At 35.0% G+C, this 19284-nt stretch overlaps 2 protein-coding genes across 2 annotated transcripts; one reads left to right on the top strand and one right to left on the bottom strand.

Annotated features, from left to right (window-relative positions):
• Positions 1-2595: 2595 nt before the first annotated feature.
• LOC126708550 (ras-related protein RABH1b) lies at positions 2596-11148 on the bottom strand. Its single transcript, XM_050408333.1, has 6 exons — positions 10879-11148; positions 9721-9791; positions 8023-8111; positions 7559-7670; positions 3785-3875; positions 2596-3110 (listed from the first exon to the last, which is right to left on the bottom strand). The coding sequence occupies exons 1-6, from the start codon at positions 10993-10995 to the stop codon at positions 2964-2966; spliced, it is 627 nt and encodes a 208-aa protein (XP_050264290.1). The 5' UTR covers positions 10996-11148; the 3' UTR covers positions 2596-2963.
• A 2794-nt stretch (positions 11149-13942) lies between these two features.
• LOC126709465 (nuclear intron maturase 2, mitochondrial) lies at positions 13943-16583 on the top strand. Its single transcript, XM_050409714.1, has one exon. The coding sequence runs from the start codon at positions 14208-14210 to the stop codon at positions 16410-16412; it is 2205 nt and encodes a 734-aa protein (XP_050265671.1). The 5' UTR covers positions 13943-14207; the 3' UTR covers positions 16413-16583.
• The last annotated feature ends 2701 nt before the right edge of the window (positions 16584-19284 follow it).

Raw genomic sequence — 19284 nt, 5'->3', positions numbered from 1 at the left:
TAGTTTTAAATTGGATCAACATTTAGAACAAAATTAGAGTGTGTAAAATTTAATTGAAACAACACTTGACATAAAATTAGAACACAATCAAAATCTAATTTGAATTGTTTATGTACGGTCCACGAATCGAAGCCCGGTCCAGGATTATGGCCCATTTAAGTCAAACCCACCCGAACTGTACTGAACTCTATTGAAAGGCACGAACCAACCGTTAGCTATATTGAACAACAATGAAAGGCCCAAACAGAGCTTGGTCCGAATCGATCACCACAAGATATTGTCGAAGGCATTATATAATGTCTTGGGGAAACCTGCCTGCCATACACGAATTTGGAGGCTAGCGCAAGTTCCAATGGTGGCATTTCAAGAATATTGAGTGGGCCCCACTTGTCCAAGTATATGCAGCAAAGAGGGGCCCACCTGCCTGAGGCAAGGGACCCCTCATGATGGCTAACCCACTTAAGGTTGGGTATATAAAGGGAAAGAGACTGAGGAGGAATGGGTTGGAAAATTTTAGGGGAGAGAGATACAAGCGTGGTGAGGAAAAAGCCTTCTTGGGAAGAAAGAGATCCAGCTTGGATTTTCTTGGGAAAGAGGGGATCATTCACAAAGTGAGGATAAAACAGAGTAACTTCAATCTATTCATCCCAACAGTAGCATTGCCAACTCTTGGGCCTCCCATTGTTGGATATTTTTGATCCATGGTACAAATAAATTGGAGAATAAAGCCTAGAAGCCTCCATCTCTTGGGCTGAAGCACCACAGTTTATTATAGTTCTACTTTAATATATTGTATAAATTAATTGTATGGTAAAATCATGTACATAGAATTTGTTTAATTTCATTAGGATTTATTGGGAAAATTTTAGCACAAATATTTTGTTTGTCATAAACATAATATTCTAAGGATTGATAATTCAAATTTGAAAATCAAGACTACGTGTGCAATTGCATAAAAATCCAAGGGTGAGATTTGTAATAACCTTATATGTATTTAGTATGAATCACAAAATGGTTTGTTGAGATTAAGCCAAATGAGGGACTCTACATACTTCACAATTCAAATGATCATCCACATGTATTTTAATTATAATTACATGATTCATTAAATCATTTAAATAAGTCTAAAGACTATATATAGTTGTTATAATAAGCAAGGAGAAATACTTGAACATTCTCATACAGGAAACCAAATAATACTATTAAATTACTAAAAACAATTACTAAACTCTTGAAAATATGTCACATAATTAAAATACACCTATATCATTAGGAATTATCAATTTGTTGAAATAAATTCTCTATCATCATACTTGATGAATTTGAATTAGGAAAAGTTTGGTTCCAAATATGTTTGGAGTCTTGGGCTCTAATAGTGGCGGCTCTAGGAATTTTTTTCAAAGTGTTCCTTAAGAAGTATAAATTATACAATTTAATAAAAAGAGAAATTCATATATTGATAATAACAACAACAAAAAAAAAAAACGCAAATACATAAAGCTTACAATTGTCTTTTACGAGTTTTTATATTTTGAAATCGGTGCATGATAGTCTCATTATCAATGCTACTAGCTACATCTCATTCAATGTACACAACCAAACAATCATTTATCAACTGAACGTAGAACAAATTATGAAGCAAAATTTAATTTTATTATCATAAAAAAAAAATTGAAGGTGTTTCCAAATTTTTGTTGAAGGGTAGACAAATAAAAATTTTTAAATTATTATATATTAAAAAAAAAATTAGGTCAAGGTGGTCCCAAGACCACCTTGGCCTTAAGGTAGTGCCACCCCTCGACTCTAATCACTAATGAAAAGATGTTATGTGTCTTGTCATAAGTATTGCATATAACTCACTTAATTAGTTGGGTTAAATAGGTTATATGCATTATGCATGACAAAAATTAATACTATCTTCCTATTAACAGTTAGAGCCCAATGCTTCAAATATAATTGAAGCCAAATTTGTCCTTTAAATTAAAATTCCGTTCCCTTCACTCTCCCCTTTTTTTAATTGAAGTCAAGTAATCAGTGGAAGAAGAGTACATGAGATTTATTAAATATAAGCCAAAAATCCTCTCATTTACTCTTCTTCCACCGATTACTTGACTTAAATAGAGTAAAATCCCAAGAGAATTAAATTATTTAACTCCAAGTAGAGAGAGAGCTAATTATTTAACTTAAATAGAGGGAGAGCTATACCAACTCAAAATTCTCTTCTATCAAAACATAAGAACATTAGAACTTATTCATCATCTTGGTAATGCTAAAAGTGAATTTATTCAAATCTAAAAATCTTACTGCACATCTTGCTGGTAATGAAAATTCTAACCAACTCAAAACGAAATGTTAGATGCTTTGAGGACTCAGAACGGTCGATCCTTGATATAAAGTCATTTTTCTTCCATACTCTCCTTGAATGGAGCTTGTTTTTACCTTCATTTTATCTTCATGCACTTCATTTTCCCTCCATGTTCTTCTTAATCATTGTAATTTGGGTTACTAGTTTCTACCAATGTAGTACATTTCCAGTGTACTTGGGCTGACTATTCTTTAATAAAAAGTTATTACGTTATTTATCAAAAAAAAATCTAACCAACTCAAAATCTCTCATACAAAAAGGCAAGAAGAGTGCAGAATGTACCCAATATTCATTTTACAAATGCTTAATACCAAAATCTATTCAAGTCAGTAAATCTTACTAAATATCTCAGAGGTTATGACCGTCTAACCAACACAACAAATTCCCCAATGCTAGTTCTACACCTAGCTCTTCAGACCCATGTGTTCCCTAAGAGAATCTCCCAAGCAATGCAGTAAAAGATTATAACCGACAACAAGTATTTTGAAGGAAAAAAGAATCTAAATGAAACCTTTACAGATCTGGGGCGAAGATGGCTGAAAACCCAAACAGCAAGAAATAGAGCATAGTTGCTCGAAATTTTAAAACAATGCCTCACTCAACACGAGCATCCACCTGACTGGGGCTGGGATTGTGTTGCACCACCACTAGTAGACTTCAAGTTCACATCAACCATGTCTTCTTGTTTTGTTGAAGAGAGTGTTTCCATTCCTGGTAAAGCAGCAGCAATTTTCCGAAACAGTGCCTGGACAAAGGTTCATTAATAAACTGAATATTAAAAGAAAAGGCAAACCAAGTTGATAATTTCAGACATTTCCATCAGAAAATGAAGGAACCACATCCATGAAGTCTGCCTACTTTATCTTTTTGATAAACCCCAAAACAGCAGTGAGTAAAACACCAAATTTAAAGAGAATTATGGACTATTTGCTATATCTTATCCACAATGGTGTAACATAAAAATAATAAACAACATTAAATTCTACTTATGTTTATCCCAATGTAAACTATAAACACAAAGGTTGATCTAGAGCCCTCATAAGTGTACCAAACCTTTAAGACTATAGAGGCTTATCATAATCATGAGGTAGATGATAAGTTGAATAAATATCAAATGGTCAAATTAACCCTCACAAGACATTCCTTTTCAAATAATTAACCAACTAGGATGGTCAAAAGAATCTAATTCCTGAGATGCTCTAATGGACTATTGGCAGCATCTCATTTGATGATAATACAGCAGATAAATGGCAAAGAATGTTCATTCCACATATGTTTTATCAATGATAGAGAGACAAAGGTTGACCTGAGAGCCCTCATGAAAATATCAAACCTTATTTTGCAAAGTTTCAACTTGGAAGGAAACCAAGAATTGACTACAGTGATGTATGAAAAAAGGTTTTCAAGCAGGGAGTATACCTTTATATTAAAGCCAGCTTTTGCACTGGTTTCAATAAACATTACATTAAGCTCACGAGCTTTGGCTTCTCCTTCCTCTATGGAGACTTGCCTGTGGAATTCCAAATTTGTACATGAGAATATTGTTGATAAAACATAGGGAAATACATATTTTATATTGAACACCAACTTGACCAGCTTACAGAAAAAGAAAGCATTTAGTACCTCAAGCTGGAGTATTTAATGGTAAGTAAATTATAAAAGACACATATTGATGCATTTGAAATCTGTTTATGTGTAGGAAAGTCTCACCCAAGTGATGTCCTAATGCCCTAGGTCGTTGGTATTCCCAGGCAGTTGCCTAGGTCATGACAGTAAACAATAATTAAGAATTTACAAGGTCTAGCAAGGCTCATGGTTTTGATTTCTTCCTCAAAATGAATAAATCCATAAATCTTAAACAGAGGTGACTGAAGCTTCATTAATAATCAACATCAACAAATACATACAGTCCAAGCATTACACAGGATAGCCTAGAGTCATTTTACTGAAGTGGATATACACAGGATTGCCTAAATAATTCCATTCAAAGCATTACAAGCAAATGAAAGAGATTCTGTGAACTTTAGATGGAACCACTATCACTGAGACAGATATGATAAACAGATAAGTGTTTGATGTATGGCCATTAAGAAGGCAAACTAGCAAAGATAGATACATGTAACTGATCTCAATTGGTTTAAAGGGATTCATAGAAGCAACTCCAATGGAAAGTAAATAAAACTCTCTCTCTCTCTCTCTCTCTCTATATATATATATATATATATATTTGGGGAGATAACACCTTGGGGAGAGATTTCAATTGAGTAGTTAATATAACATATAGGGACACTGCTTAACCCAAAAGCTTAAGTTTACAAGTTTGGGCCAAATTATGTCATATTGACTACTCATTCTTATCATTATTATTCAATGTGAAACTCCACTCACATTGAATAATAATGATAAGAGTGAGAAGTTAATATGATTGGTAAGTTACACATGCACTCAATGGGTTTTGAACCCACAACCTCACACCCTATAACTAGAGCTCATTGGCACAAACAAAGCCTTATGACCATGTAGGTTATGCTCTTCAGTAAATCTGCTCCATCTACAGTCCTTCTCTTAGGATATGCTTTGTTTCCTTTTCCCTGTGCTTCATTACAGTTTACTTCAACCTAGAAATTTCTGATTTCTAAATTTGTATATTCACAAAATAAAACTCCAACGGTGTCTTTACATATCCCATGCAGGTACATCATCCAATTGTACTTCACACGGCATTATTTAGGAGTACATTAACTTCTCACAAAACTCATACTAAATCAGTCAGCAGCATGACACATACAAAAAGAATCCCCGAGTCTAGTTCTTCCCAACTCTTCCTAGGAAAGTAACAACGCAAGAATGTCTAAGTCTAGTCACTCAACTGTTTTACTTTCAGAATTCTACTGGAAGAATAACTCTGAGTAATTGTAGCTCTGCCTCTTCTTCAGCCAAAACAAGACAAACAAAATAGTATGAAAGGGATCTTTAAAGGTAGCCAATTTTCACTTGACTTGTCTGCAGCCCTACTTAGAGCATTTGCAGCAGTGTAGCTATATTACTATAATGCTAAATTTTAACTCCACAAATATTAAAATGATGCTCCAACAGTGGAGCTAAATCTTTTTTTTTTAGCTCCACTGCTACAGTGCACATCTATAGATAGATGTGCACCGTTCATGAGAGCTAAAAAAAAAAAAAATTTATTTTATTCAGCCGGTAATTAAAATAATGAAAAGCCTCTCTCTCTCAGTCACTCTCGCCTCTCTCTCTCTTAGTCATTCTCTCTCTCTCAGTCACTCCATCACCGGCCCAACGTCAACAGCCTCAACGTCACCGGCCCAAGCCGACCCAGGCCCCAAGCCTCCGACCCACGCCTCCACTGGCCTCAACGTCACCGGCCCAAGCCAACCCAAGCCTCTATCGACACACGATCCACATCTCCGATCCACCGGCCCACGCCTCCCAAGCCTCCGATCCACCGCTGCCACCCTTCTCTCTATTCTCTTTACTGTGATTGAGTTTTTTTTTTTTTTTTTTTAATGTATTTTCATATGGGTTTGGTGGCTGTGGTGGTGGTGGTTGATTTTGGCTATGGTAGTGGTGGTGGATGATTTTGACAGTGGGTTTGTGGATTTTGGTTGTTGTGGTGGTGGATGATTTTGGCTTTGGCTGTGGGTTTTGTGGATTTTGGCTATGAGTTTTGTGGTTTATGGTTGTGGTTGTGGTTGTGGTTGTCATGGCTAGTGGTTGTGGTTGTGGTTGTCATGGCTAGTGGTTTGAGGTGACTGGTGGTGACGGGGTTGTGATTGTGGTTGTGGTTTTGGTTTTTTTTTTTTTTCCTATGTTGTGTTGTGGTTGCCAAAATAGAGTGGTGGTTGTGGCCGGTGGTTGTGGGTGTGGTTGTGGTTGTGGCTGTGATTGATGGTAGAGGTGGTTGTGGGTGTGGTTGTGGTTGTGGCTGTGATTGATGGTAGAGGTGGTTGTGGTTGGTGCTGTGGGTGTTTTTTGGGTGGTGGAATATATTATTTTATTGTAGAGGATATATTATTTTATTATGATGTTTATATTATTTTATTGTGTTGAAAGCTAAAATAGACCCACTACTATAGCATGTTTATAGGTAAAATAGATAAAGTAACTTTTGGTGGAGCTAAAAAGCTAAATTTTTAGCTCCACTTCTGTGAATGCTCTTAAAATAAGCACTGCTCTGAGACTCCTATCCCTTTATTGACAAGCCTACCCCAACCAGCAATTTTCAAAAAGTCTTTCTAAACTTGGAATGAATTGCAAACTTTTTTAATATCAAGAAAGTGACCAAGAATCATTTTTGCTGAATTGTTGTTTTATACTGGATCCATTTGTGTCTTTAAATGCTGTAGGAAACAAAATGCAGGGATCCCATTAAGGAATAGGTGCACTACACATCATTAAGCTTAGCCTTTGGCTTTGTTTTATTACTCTGAGTTTCTAAATTAATAGTCTCAAATTTACAAGTCCTACTCACAGTAGTAGCTGGAGCACTAATCAGCTCAAAGAATCTATTTCAATTCAAAAGAGATCACATAGAAACAGCTACATGAAGCTCTTGAGGGAATAAGTTATTCAACCACAACCCTTTTCTTTCTTTCTAAAAGTGTTACTTATAAAAAGAGGAAAAATAGAATAAAACCTTACTATTTTGAACCAAAGACTCTACTTTTCATAACCCCAAGCCCGACCATCCTAAGACTTTGTTCTACTAACCAAAATTTGAAAAGCAAACACTGTTCAAAAAAATGTAAGCAAAATTTTTCTCAACTTCCAGCAAAGTGTCATTGAAACTTGGTATTGTTAAAACTCACCTCACCTACATTAATCCTCCCCAATCTATTGAATCCCTAAAATTACAAGACACTCAACCTTTTTTTAGAGCTATCTGGAATTATTCCCTTCTCTGCCTATAATATAAGAAAAATTGTAGATAGCATTATTCAATTGCTCAATGTTGTCCTACATCATTGAAGTGAGTGTAGCAGAGAAAAAAAATTAAATTAACAATCTAATAGAAAATTGTAACGACAACACTGTTAGCAATAAGCCTGTTTCTGTGCACTTAGTTCATTAATTAAGCTACATACTATAACAGGTACAGTGAAACTAAAAAAAAAGTCCACTGTGAACCAAGTCAATCAAATATAATCCATCCACCAATTCATATTCTCTAACCTTTTTTCCACAAGGTCAGTTTTGTTCCCAACAAGGACAATGATGACATCACTGCCCCTCTCAGTGCGCACCTCTTCAATCCATTTTGAAGTGTTTAGGAATGTTTGCCGGCCTAAATCATAGAGCACCAGAATAGTCAGCATGCATCAAGCATGTGGCAACAAGCCCCAACAATTATGCAAAAACATGATTCACATCAAGAGAGATTAAGTAGGAGGCCTGGATGTTGATGGGTCTAAAATCACAAAACAGCACAATGACACAAGTTTATTACTTCTTAAGAAATGATCATGCAAATAGGCAATAAGCAACTACATATGGGACTTAATCATTCTTGGAATGCAATTTATAAAGATATATATTCCCACAAACATGTGCAAATGAACCTGGGTGGGGGGGAGGGGGTGATAAATATTTGGTGACAAGTAAATAATCAACTGGAGGACAAAGTCCAAACTACATACTTGCAACATCATACACGATGACAGCAACAGATGAATCTCTAATGTAGCTCGGAATGAGACTTCTAAATCTTTCCTGTCCAGCTGTATCCCTGTCATCATATTACATAATAAAACCTTTCAAAAAATTTATTAAAAAATACATGCACAAACATTATCCTATACTAGAAAAATCTTATAAACAACTGTATGTGCCAATATTACGAAAGCAAATAATGTCTTTGATCATATGATAATGGTCATCAACTCCCAAGGAACTGAAATAAAGAGGAATGCAGAATAGTACAAGTCCATTCAGCATAACTTACTGGACATATATACAATTCAAGCAGGCTGTGGGTATAATTTTCAAGATAGATGGCTATTCTTTTATGCGTCCATTTGGTTAGGGGCTTTGGAAGATTAAAAGAGTGTTTTAAGAACCCAAAACTCTGTTTTGCAACCACAACTCCTCATAGCTTTTTAACAAATGCTCATTTTATACTCAAAACCTAGTTTTTCAATAGCTTATACAAATGCACCATATATTTGACATAGATCTCATTGCACTATATGATGCCATAGTCATTTTTCACTCCTAGAGACCATGCCAGGAAGGTCCACTGAAAAAGAAATTGCAAAATCAAGTGAGGATCTTTTTACCCCCTTTTATGTTCTCAGTGTACATGAGTGGTAGTAGGTGGAGACCCAATGATCAGATAATTTCACTTACACCAGTTTCCTCACTACTAATAACAGCTTAGACCTCAATAACAGATTCAATTTTTGAGAAGAAGATCGAAGTTCAATTTTAACAAAATAGAAACTAAACATTCAAATTATGAGATTAAAATCAAAGGCTCATTTTTCATGAGAGAAAAAAATTAATAATTATGAGATGAGAGCCAGAAAAGTATTTGATCAGGCATAAATTATTTGGGAATGTAGTTTTAAATCTCTCTAGCAACACACAGAAAAAGAAAAAAATAATAAAAAGAAATAAGTTTGTTATTTGATGCTGGTTAAGAACGTTGATAAAACAAGGAAAGCAAGCATAATTACAAAGTTCTCTATGCTATTTCAGTCAACAACATAAATTCAACGCATTAATCCTAGAATAAAAGTTCATAAAAATGAAGCTCAGACACATTCTGCATGCATCTGTTAATCATGCTTTAGTTCATATGTTAAAAGTAAAGAAGCAAGCTCCAAGCATTTAAAGTGAGATCTCTACAGATTAAATATTGGAGTTCAGTTTCATAACGAAAGCAATTTAGCAATTAACATGCTGTATTATAACCATATCCATCAAATGTAGTACAATCTTTTTTAATAAGTAGATAGTTGGGGAGGTGGCAAATGTAGTACAATCCTTTTAACCTTCTCTCACTCAAGATGAAAGAAATCAAGTTAAAAGCAGTTTCGAACAGACATCCACTTTGCAAGATAAGATGCTTAAAATTTGTATGAAGGCATTTCCATTTAGATTTAGCATAACTTCCAAATGGTATGCATAAACATTTTGACGTTAGTAATCACCCATCTGTCATCATACCTTTATGCAGTGATTTCAGCACATAAAACTTGTTTGCCCCAATTTTAAATAAACATTTTGCTAATTTCATGTACATAAGTAAGGAATGAAGTCCAGGGAAAATAAGAAAACATATAAAGGTGTCACTCATGAGTAAGTGTAACATGTATAGAGGTGCCAAATTTTACCACAACTGCAACCGAACTGTTCGATCTTCAAGATACATAGTTTTCGATAGAAAATCAATACCGATTGTAGCCTGATTATCACCACCAAAAAAAAAAAAAAGGTTTTAGAAAAATTAAACATCTGCTAGTTCAAGATAAAAAAATGCCAGCATGCTCGAAAAGGATAAACAGCCAGCTCATTACTAAATTTAAAATAAAAAAAACAATTAATAAAACAAAGAAAAGAAGGAACAGCTATAACAAAAGAGATATTTTTCTACAAGAGACACAGCTTCTTCTTCAATAACCTTGTAGAGAAATACAACAAATACAGCATACAATCTCACCCCCCTCCCCCTCTTTTTAGGGTTGGAAGGGGTACTCAGAATTTATCAAGAACCATGACCCATTATTTCTTGATAATCATACCCTTCATCAAGAAATTAAAGGCTCAAAATGAGCATTTCTAATAAGATTAACTGTCTGCCATGAAATAACCACCTCGGAAATTATAAAATAACCCTAATCAAGATATGATCACAAAGTTATTTAAAAACTTACGCTCCTGGACAAGAAAGCAAGTTTAGCAATAGCATAGAAGGTAGTACACAATATTACATATAGAAATCTTGTGGGTATGCCATAGATCTGACTCAAAGAAATGAATCGATAACGATTACAATAGATCTGTCAGAACATTACATGTAAACTCTCATTCATCTAAGTCTAAGCTTTCAAGATTTCATTCACTTGTCATCTAGGATGTTACCTCTGGACACTCATCCATTCAAACATCAAACATTCAGAAACTATTTATTTTTGATAATTCAATTGTTATAACAAGTGGGTCTCATTGTAAACGAGACCAGGCAATGCCACAAATTTTTTATCTAAACCACAGCTTGATCAATTACTATAGAAGCTAACATGGGTGTTACAAATTCTCATTACCCAAAAACAATTGTATATCTACATATATATGTATGCATAAAATTCAATCCAAACACAAAGAAATAAAAAATAACAAGCCAAACAGAGGCAGACCCAGAAACGAAAAATTGAATTCAAAGCTAAAAAAACAAGCAGATCAGAGAATCAGTGAAACAGAGAGATAGCAAAAGTATGTGATCTGATTAATTTCAAAGAAGTGGGGTTGTGGATCTGATTGTGAAGAAGAACCTGATAGGTGTTGTCGAATTTGTCATACATGAAGCGGGTGATGATGCTGGTCTTGCCAACTGACTGGTCCCCTAAGAACACCAGCTTGTACTTTGCCAGGGCTGACACTGGTGCCATTTTTTTGGTTTCTTAGAGAGAAGAAAGGTTGAGTAAGGTGTTAGAGAGAATTTGATTGGGTTTTGGTTTTGATTTTGATTCGATCTGAGAGATGAAATGACAGAGAGAGAGAGAGGTATGGCTTTGGCCAATGTATTGAACTGAATTTTGTCCGAGTTGTTATATATGGAGAGTCTTTTGCGTGTTGGCTATGGGGGGTGGCTATGGGTCGGGTTGGATTAGAATTGGTTCGGCTCAAGTCACATGATGGTGCTGTGATTGCTGTCCATTTTTTATTGCAAAATGTGAAAAAGAATTAGTATTTGCCAACTGCTTCAATCAACATCACAGAATGTTGATTTATGTGAGTCTTGATTCAGTTTTTTTTTTTTTTTTTAACTTATATAAGGATACATGTTAAATGGTTAGATAGATAAAGATTTAGGCAGTTTCGACAATATGATAGATGATTCTAGTGATTTTTAACAAAAATGAGATGGATTGTTTCAAATAATGAGTATGATTGGCACAAATAGATGAGCCATATCAATGAGAATAAAAAAAAATTGGGACACATCTATAGATGTATAATCCTATTGCTTAATGAAATTACGCAATACTAACATTATTTTTGGTCAAGTTAAGTTGCATGAGTTGGAGTTCCTTGCAACCAACATCCGACCCACCACCCATATTTTTAAAGCTATAAACCTGCCACTTGATCGATCCACCAGTTGAATCTGCCTGTGACCGTTTGGATTAGACCAGTAAGTCACGTTTGTCATGTCCCTAATCAGCCCTAAGTAACAATTGTACTTTTATCTTATTAGAAACTTCTAGCAAACAAGTTTTCCCACAAATAAGCAAAAAGCAAAAGCAAATGCACCTTTAAATGAAGTGACAAGTGAAATCTATGCATTGCTTATTCCCTCCAACTAAAGGAAAAGCAAAAAACCATACGAGCCCAACACATTTCAATCTTGGTGAAAATTTTAAATCATATGAAGAGATAAGAGTAGACTTCCATGAATTACAAAAAGCAACCCTGACTTCTAAGTTATGGGCCAAGAAATTGGACTCTCTCACTCTGGGAACAAATTTGCAGCCCACAAAAAAAAAAAAAAAAACGAAGAAACCAAAAGAGATCTAGTGGCAAAGGGGCTTGCTTCATAGGCGATGCCACAATTTTGCAATCCCCTACATCAGTAGTAGTCCAAGCATAACAAATAGCAGCATAGGCATCATTGCAGGTCGAAGCTAGGAAGACACCATTTATCTTGAATTGTTACATCAAAATTCAATTTCATCCAACCCATTAGAGATTGTTAAGGAGCTAAACTGCTGAAGCCTTCCATGCATGAGAATGGGACTTGCAAGCATTATTGATTTTCCTTGCTAATGCTAGATAAGTTTTTGTTTTGTTTTGTTTTGTTTTTTGTTTTCACTGTCTTATGACCTTTTTACCCTCCCACAGTAGCTGGTTGCATAACATAGCCAGCAAAAAAAGTGGGGAAGTTCCTATTATCTATACACCCTATATGAGCAACTCACCGTTTTTTATTTAATGGACATTACAATTTGCACATAAAACAATACCATGAAGAGGCTTAATTTAAAGGTTACATTCAAGAATTTAGAGGTTCTTTCTCTTAAAAAAAAAAAAAAAAAGACTTTAGGGGTTTTATATTTTGAAGACAAACCACATGGGTTTTTGTGGGCTTTTCCCCCTTTTTTAATTTTCAATTTTATTGTTCGATTTCAATTCTATTATTGAAATATTTCCTTATTTTTTACACATGATTTTTTATTAATCCGGCATTGAATAGGAATAGTACTAGTATCTAATTATCTATAATCATTTGTAAAATTATAGCATTTGACTTTTTGTTAACTTCTTCTAATGTCGTCACAAACTTCTTAAAACCCACATTTTTTCATGTTATTATTCTAATATATATGATTTAGTTTAAATTCTATAAGGATTAGTTATAAAACCTTCTATATATCTACACCACCATTAGAATATTGCCACAAATAAAATATATTTGCAAAAGAGTGAGCAAATGCAATTATTCAATCTGACTTTTGAAACAATTTTTGAGTAATTTTGAATTGTGATTTATTTCAAACTATTAATAGTATCTCAAAGATCCTTGGTTGACATTTCTCAAGCGTCTCATTCGGGTCAAGGACTTAAGATTTTTATCCAATATAAAATGGAGTGTTTACAGCAATGATAATACATGTACTTTACTCAAAGCATACAATCATTTTTTTTAAAGCTAGTAGTTCATGGAAGAGAAAGTGGTTTAAATGACTTATCACTCACTACCAAAATTTTCAATTACCTTTTATTTTTTTAGTAGACAATTTTAAATCGGGTTTATAATACATTACATAAATAGCGGATACTAAACACATACAACTAACATGGGATAAATAGAATTACTTTATTGATTGGTTGTAATTGTTGCCTTTAAGCTATTCAGTTTAATTCTTGTTTACTGTTTTTCAAAAAAAAAAAAAAAAGGTATTACTACTTACAATTCTGTAGTAATATTATATATAACTATGAAGGCCCAAGATATAATTGAAAAAAAAAAATGGGGGGAACGAAAAACAGTATATATAAACTTTTTTTTTTTTTTGGAGAAAAAACAGTATATATAAACTAGTTTTAAAAAAAAGGGAATAAAAAAAAACTTTACTTACCTTATTGTTAAATTAAATTATTGACTTATCAAACAATTTTTTTATAGGAACTTATCAAACTTTTACAGTAGCTGTTCATCATATTTTACAATCATTTCGCATTTACAGATTTTTAGTATAATATCACAAAATTAAATACACTTTTATTTAAATTGTCAATAATTTAACATCTCAAATATAAAAATAAAATAATTGATATAAATATGTGAGACACAAAAAAAAAAAAAACAAAAAAGATATCGGCACCATTACACTTACAACTTACAACAGTACGGTTTCCCACAAAACTTTGGAGCCAGGGTTTTAGCAAGGGGTTTGCAGAGCTCGTCTCCACCTCTATCTAGCTATCTAAGCACAGAACCCAGAAAGAAAGAAAGATCACCTAAGGTTTCGCCAGTCTCCATTAACTGTAAGCACTCAAACTCCTTGCTTTAGTCAATTTTTTTTGTTGGTAGTTGATGAAATAATCTGAGAATCAATGACATAAACCCACCTGATAAACCCTACCCCATAAACCCCAGATGCATCATCGGGGCATTTCCATATTCACCCACCGGATTCTCACAAATTACAACTTTGTCCGCACCGCCACCACCTTCTGCTACTACTCCTCTCACTCCAATCCCCTAACCCCTAAACCCAATGGGTCTCGCCTCTTTTCCTTCACTCCGCGGCACCACCACCGCGCACCACCAGACCCCGATGACCCGTCTCACCTCATGAAGGAAGATGGTGTCTCTGTTTGTTCCCAAATGTGGATTGAGAATTTCCGTGAACCTGATAAGGTAGTCACTAATTTGTCCTCCTATTTACGCCGTTTTGAATTGTGGGTTTTAGCTTACCAAAAGGTTTGTGCTGATGAGATGGGTGCTTATATGCCCCGGAGCTCAATCCAAAGGTCGGCTCTTGAGGACCTTTTGGCATTGAGAAATGCTGTTCTAGATAGTAGGTTTAAGTGGGGAGCTAGGTTGGATTTTTTTATAAAATCTCCTAAGGATAAGACTGATTATGGGTCGTTGTCGAAGAGGAAGATTAGGGCGATTTTAACGACCACCCAACCGCCTGCGTTTCAAGATAGGATAGTTCAGGAGGTGTTGCTTATGGTTTTGGAGCCGGTGTATGAGGCTCGGTTCTCGCAGAAGTCATTTGCATTTAGGCCGGGGAGAAATGCTCACACAGTTTTGAGGGTGGTAAGGAGGAGTTTTGCAGGGTATTTGTGGTATATAAAGGGTGATTTGAGCACAATTTTGGATGGGATGAAAGTGGGGATGGTGATAAATGCTTTGATGAGGGATGTGAGGGATAAGAAAGTGATTGATTTGGTGAAGTCAGCATTGGTTACTCCGGTGATTACTAGCAAGGTTGACGATGGGGAGAAGAAGAAAAGGGTAAAGCGGAAGCATCAGAAGAAGAGGGTGTTGGCGGAGGACGAGCCAAAACCTGACCCGTATTGGTTGGAGACATTTTTTGGGTTTGCCCCAGAGGAGGCAGAGAAGCATCCTTCATGGGGGCATTGTGGGATTCTAAGTCCACTATTGGCTAACGTTTGTCTGGATGAATTGGACCGCTGGATGGAGGGGAAGATTAAGGAATTTTTTCTTCCTTCAAAGAGTGATGTCATATGGAATAGTCCCGAGGGGGAATCTGAACGAGGGAATACGTCTTGGCCGGAATTTGTTCCAACCAGTGGGCCGGATAAGACCCGGAAGATGGATTATGTTCGGTATGGGGGTCACATTCTAATTGGTGTTCGGGGACCTAGAGCAGATGCAGCAACATTAAGAAAGCAGTTAATTGAGTTTTGTGATCAGAAGTATATGCTTAAGCTTGACAATGAGAGCCTTCCTATTGAACACATAACAAAGGGCATAATGTTCCTTGACCATGTCTTGTGTCGGAGAGTGGTGTACCCTACTCTACGTTACACCGCTACTGGTGGGAAGATCATCAGTGAGAAGGGTGTGGGAACCCTTTTGTCCGTTACTGCAAGCTTGAAACAATGCATCAAACAATTTAGGAAGTTAAACTTTCTCAAGGGGGATAGGGACCCAGACCCACAGCCTTGTTTTAGAATGTTCCATGCCACCCAAGCTCACAGCAATGCACAAATGAACAAGTTCTTGTCAACAATGGTTGAGTGGTATAGGTATGCAGACAACCGAAAGAAGATAGTGAACTTCTGCTCTTACATTATAAGGGGTTCACTTGCAAAGCTATATGCTGCAAAATACAAGCTCCGCTCACGAGCAAAAGTGTACAAGATTGGTTCTCGGAATCTGAGCCGGCCTTTGAAGGAGAAGAAAGGGCAGTCACCTGAATACCATAATTTGCTGAGGATGGGTCTTGTTGAGTCAATTGATGGGCTTCATTTCACCAGGATGTCCCTTGTACCTGAGACTGATTACTCCCCTTTCCCAAATAATTGGAGACCTGATCATGAGAAGGCATTGCTTGAGTATATAAGGCTTGAGGATCCAAAAAGTTTGGAGGAGCAACGAAGTTGCATTAGGGAGCAAGGTCTTGTTTCACCTCAGGATTACATTTCGATGCTTGTTTGGAACTACAAAAGGAATGCTATCATGTTGGATAAGCTTTCCCTATTTAAGAGTGATGGCATAAATGCAGTAAAAGGTCAACAGTTGCTTCTGGGCTCAAACCAGGAAGTCCATGATAATGAAACCAAAGAAATGGAAGAAAATGAAGGGATTCATGTGGCACAAATGTAAAGCTACTGTTATACTCTGTATTTGGAAAGTGAAACCATCAACTACTGTGCCTTGTATTGTTTGGAGAAAGCAAAACAGATGATTTCCAAAGTAAGAGAGAAAGAACTCAAATGTAAATTTCATGTGGCAGATATGCATCTTTTATGCCCTGTGCTTGAAAGGCAATTTTTTCGTAAGCTTGTTTTCTACTGGTTTGAGGAAGAAAGCTGTTTGCTCCTAAACAACATCAGGAACAAGGTAGTACAAACAATCTTGTATAATTTTTTTTAAAAATTATCAAATTTAGTAATCAGATAATTTCATCACCTAGGCCACAATTTCTAATTTTTGATAAATTCATTTACATCTCTGCTTGGGTTTTTCAGTTTCATTTGATGACGATTTTTTTTTTTCTTTTAGATCCTTATGGATATAGAATAAAAGACTTAGGGGCTGAGAATATATTTACCTGGAATTTTCATTTTAAGTTTATGCATTTTGTTAGCTCCTGATTTCTTCAAATACAAGCTTTATGTTGCTTAAAGTTCATTAGAAGTCCAACACTAGTATTCTGCATTTATTGCTGGTATCTTTTGTTGTCTGCTTCAGTCAGTATGTAGGATTCTCCAATGGTTATATGATGATAATTACTGCCTTCTCTGTTTGTGTCCACAGACTGAAATGATATGCTCACAGTCTATTAAGATCTAATTTTTCTAAAAATTGAGATGTCAGACTTCTTGGACAAATTAGGACTCTTGTCACTGTTACTATTCTTGTCTTATCCTTAAACTGTTTCCTGTGATGGGAACATCTGATACTTGTCAGTTAAGATGGTTGCTAGTTCAGATTTTGTAGAAATTAAGGTTGCCTATGTGGATGTTAATTGTAGAGTAGGCTACTGCAAGTATGTATTGCTTTTTTTTTTTTTTTTTGAATTTGTGGGGTGGATGGATGGGTATCGTCTGTAGAATTGAGAATTCATCTTGTAACTAGATCTTGAAGTTGCATGTATTGTTTTGTTTTTATATCCTAAAATTATGTTCTCCTATATTGCGTGTTTACTGTACTTCTGTTTCTGATATATTATAATCACTAACAAACTTCTATATAACATCATTGGTAATTGTTAAACATACTGTTGTTCCATATTTCAAATGCATCGTGAGGTTCAAATGGTTGAACGTTGTCTTCTCCATAAAAATACTGGTATTCTACGTTATTCTTTGGAGACAAGTAGTCCTTGGTTAAAATAATTTGTGTTGGGACCTATATGAAAGCTTTGATTTTTATCAACCCACGCTTTCTAAAGTTATTTCTTAAACAATATAGACATATTAGTCATTAGTTGGCTACAAGCAATTCATCTAAAACTCAGTTTTTTGGTTTCTCCATATTATAAGAAATGACATTTTAGTTAACTTAGAAAATTGACCATTACTGCAAGAGTACCATACTACCATCATATCTACTAACTATATAAAAAGAGCAAATGGCTCTAACTACAGTACTTTCATCTGGTCAAGTTTTGTTTTGTTGTTGCACCAAAACTTTGGCTGAAGCGTCAAAATAAAATAAAAGAGAAAAATAAGGCAGGCGGGGAGAGAGAGAGAGAGAGTGCAAGAGAGTTCCAGAACTCTCTCTTTTCCTGCTGCCGCCGTGAACCAGAAGAAGGTACCTCTTAAAGTTAAATCTCTCTCTTTTTTTCATTGGTTTCCCAGGTTTTCTCATCTGGCTTTTGTTTGGATTGGTTGATTAGTTAAGATTTTTATGTGTATCTGACACTCCCATTGTAATTTGTATTTTTTTTATTAGTTGTAAATTTTTTTTTTATCTGGGTTTTGTTTAAATTTTTATCTTAGAACAGAGAGAGAGTTAGGAGATTAGAAGACACACATGAAGTGAACAGGGCTGTTAGTTCTTCAAATTTTTCTGTCACTTTTCCCACCAACCAAATGGACCCTTAATGTTATTAATCGAGTGTTATTTCCATGCGTAGTGTGATTACGTACAGGTCTACCATGTTATTTTTGTGCTAATGTTAAAAGCAACAGGGAAATGAAATTTGAACTTGAAATTCTTTGATTTTGATTCTCTCTACGAAGAATTTTATTTCCTTGGCTATTACACATAGTTTAAGTTTTAAGGGCTTTACTTTCTCAGCATTTGACCAGAGAAAATTGTGTACCATCATTATCTGCACAAAAGTAGATTCTGTTTGCATTTTTTTAATAAAGTCAAGGTGATTTTTTGTTCCTTTGTTAATACGTTTTTTTTTTCTCCTGTGCGAGTCTCAAAAGGTTGAAAATAAATCCAAAAGAGTATATTTAATATAAAGTTCCTGGTGTCTTAGTATAAGCCCATTTGATCATTTGACGAAGTAAAGCTCAATATATTTAACTATGATTAGTATTTAGCCCTTAATCAATCATTGTTGAAGATTCTTGCTGAATGGATTAAGCTGATTGTTGGCTTTTCCTAATGATTTGGTGAGTTTGTTTATATTTTTCTTGTACCTAATATATCCTCTTAAGATTCAAGTGCTCGAATTTGCTGTTGGCAAAACTTTTCCTTTTTAAATTTCTTTTGGGATTAATGATCTTTATGTATCATTCTATGCTTTCATTTGAATTTTAGTTGTTTTTTTGAATCTTTGGATAATTTTGATGGTGAAATGTATTGGAGTTTTGGACTGATGAAAATATATAACTGTGTGGAAATGTATTGAGTTTTGGTAGTAAAATGCGTTAAAGAAACATTAGCTAGCTCATCAACTCACTTTGTTCTAAACTGTTGAATATCATTTCTGTTTTAAATAAACTATCATACTTGCAATGTTAGTTAGACCAATAGAGCTGTAAGAGCTATATCTATATGTGAAATTTGAAATTTT

This window comes from Quercus robur, chromosome 12 (assembly GCF_932294415.1).
Source record: "Quercus robur chromosome 12, dhQueRobu3.1, whole genome shotgun sequence".
In the NCBI taxonomy this organism is placed as follows: Eukaryota; Viridiplantae; Streptophyta; class Magnoliopsida; order Fagales; family Fagaceae; genus Quercus; species Quercus robur.
The sequence above is the reverse complement of the archived record's forward strand: the minus strand, read 5'-3'. Positions and strand labels throughout refer to the sequence as shown.

Coding starts and splice junctions, on each gene's coding strand:
- LOC126708550 (XM_050408333.1), bottom strand. CDS start 10,995: ATGGCACCAGTGTCAGCCCTGGCAAAGTACAAGCTGGTGTTCTTAGGG. Junction 7,671..8,022: donor CATCGTGTATGATGTTGCAA/GTATGTAGTTTG, acceptor TCTATGATTTAG/GCCGGCAAACATTCCTAAAC. Junction 3,876..7,558: donor ACTGACCTTGTGGAAAAAAG/GTTAGAGAATAT, acceptor GGAATTCCACAG/GCAAGTCTCCATAGAGGAAG.
- LOC126709465 (XM_050409714.1), top strand. CDS start 14,208: ATGCATCATCGGGGCATTTCCATATTCACCCACCGGATTCTCACAAAT.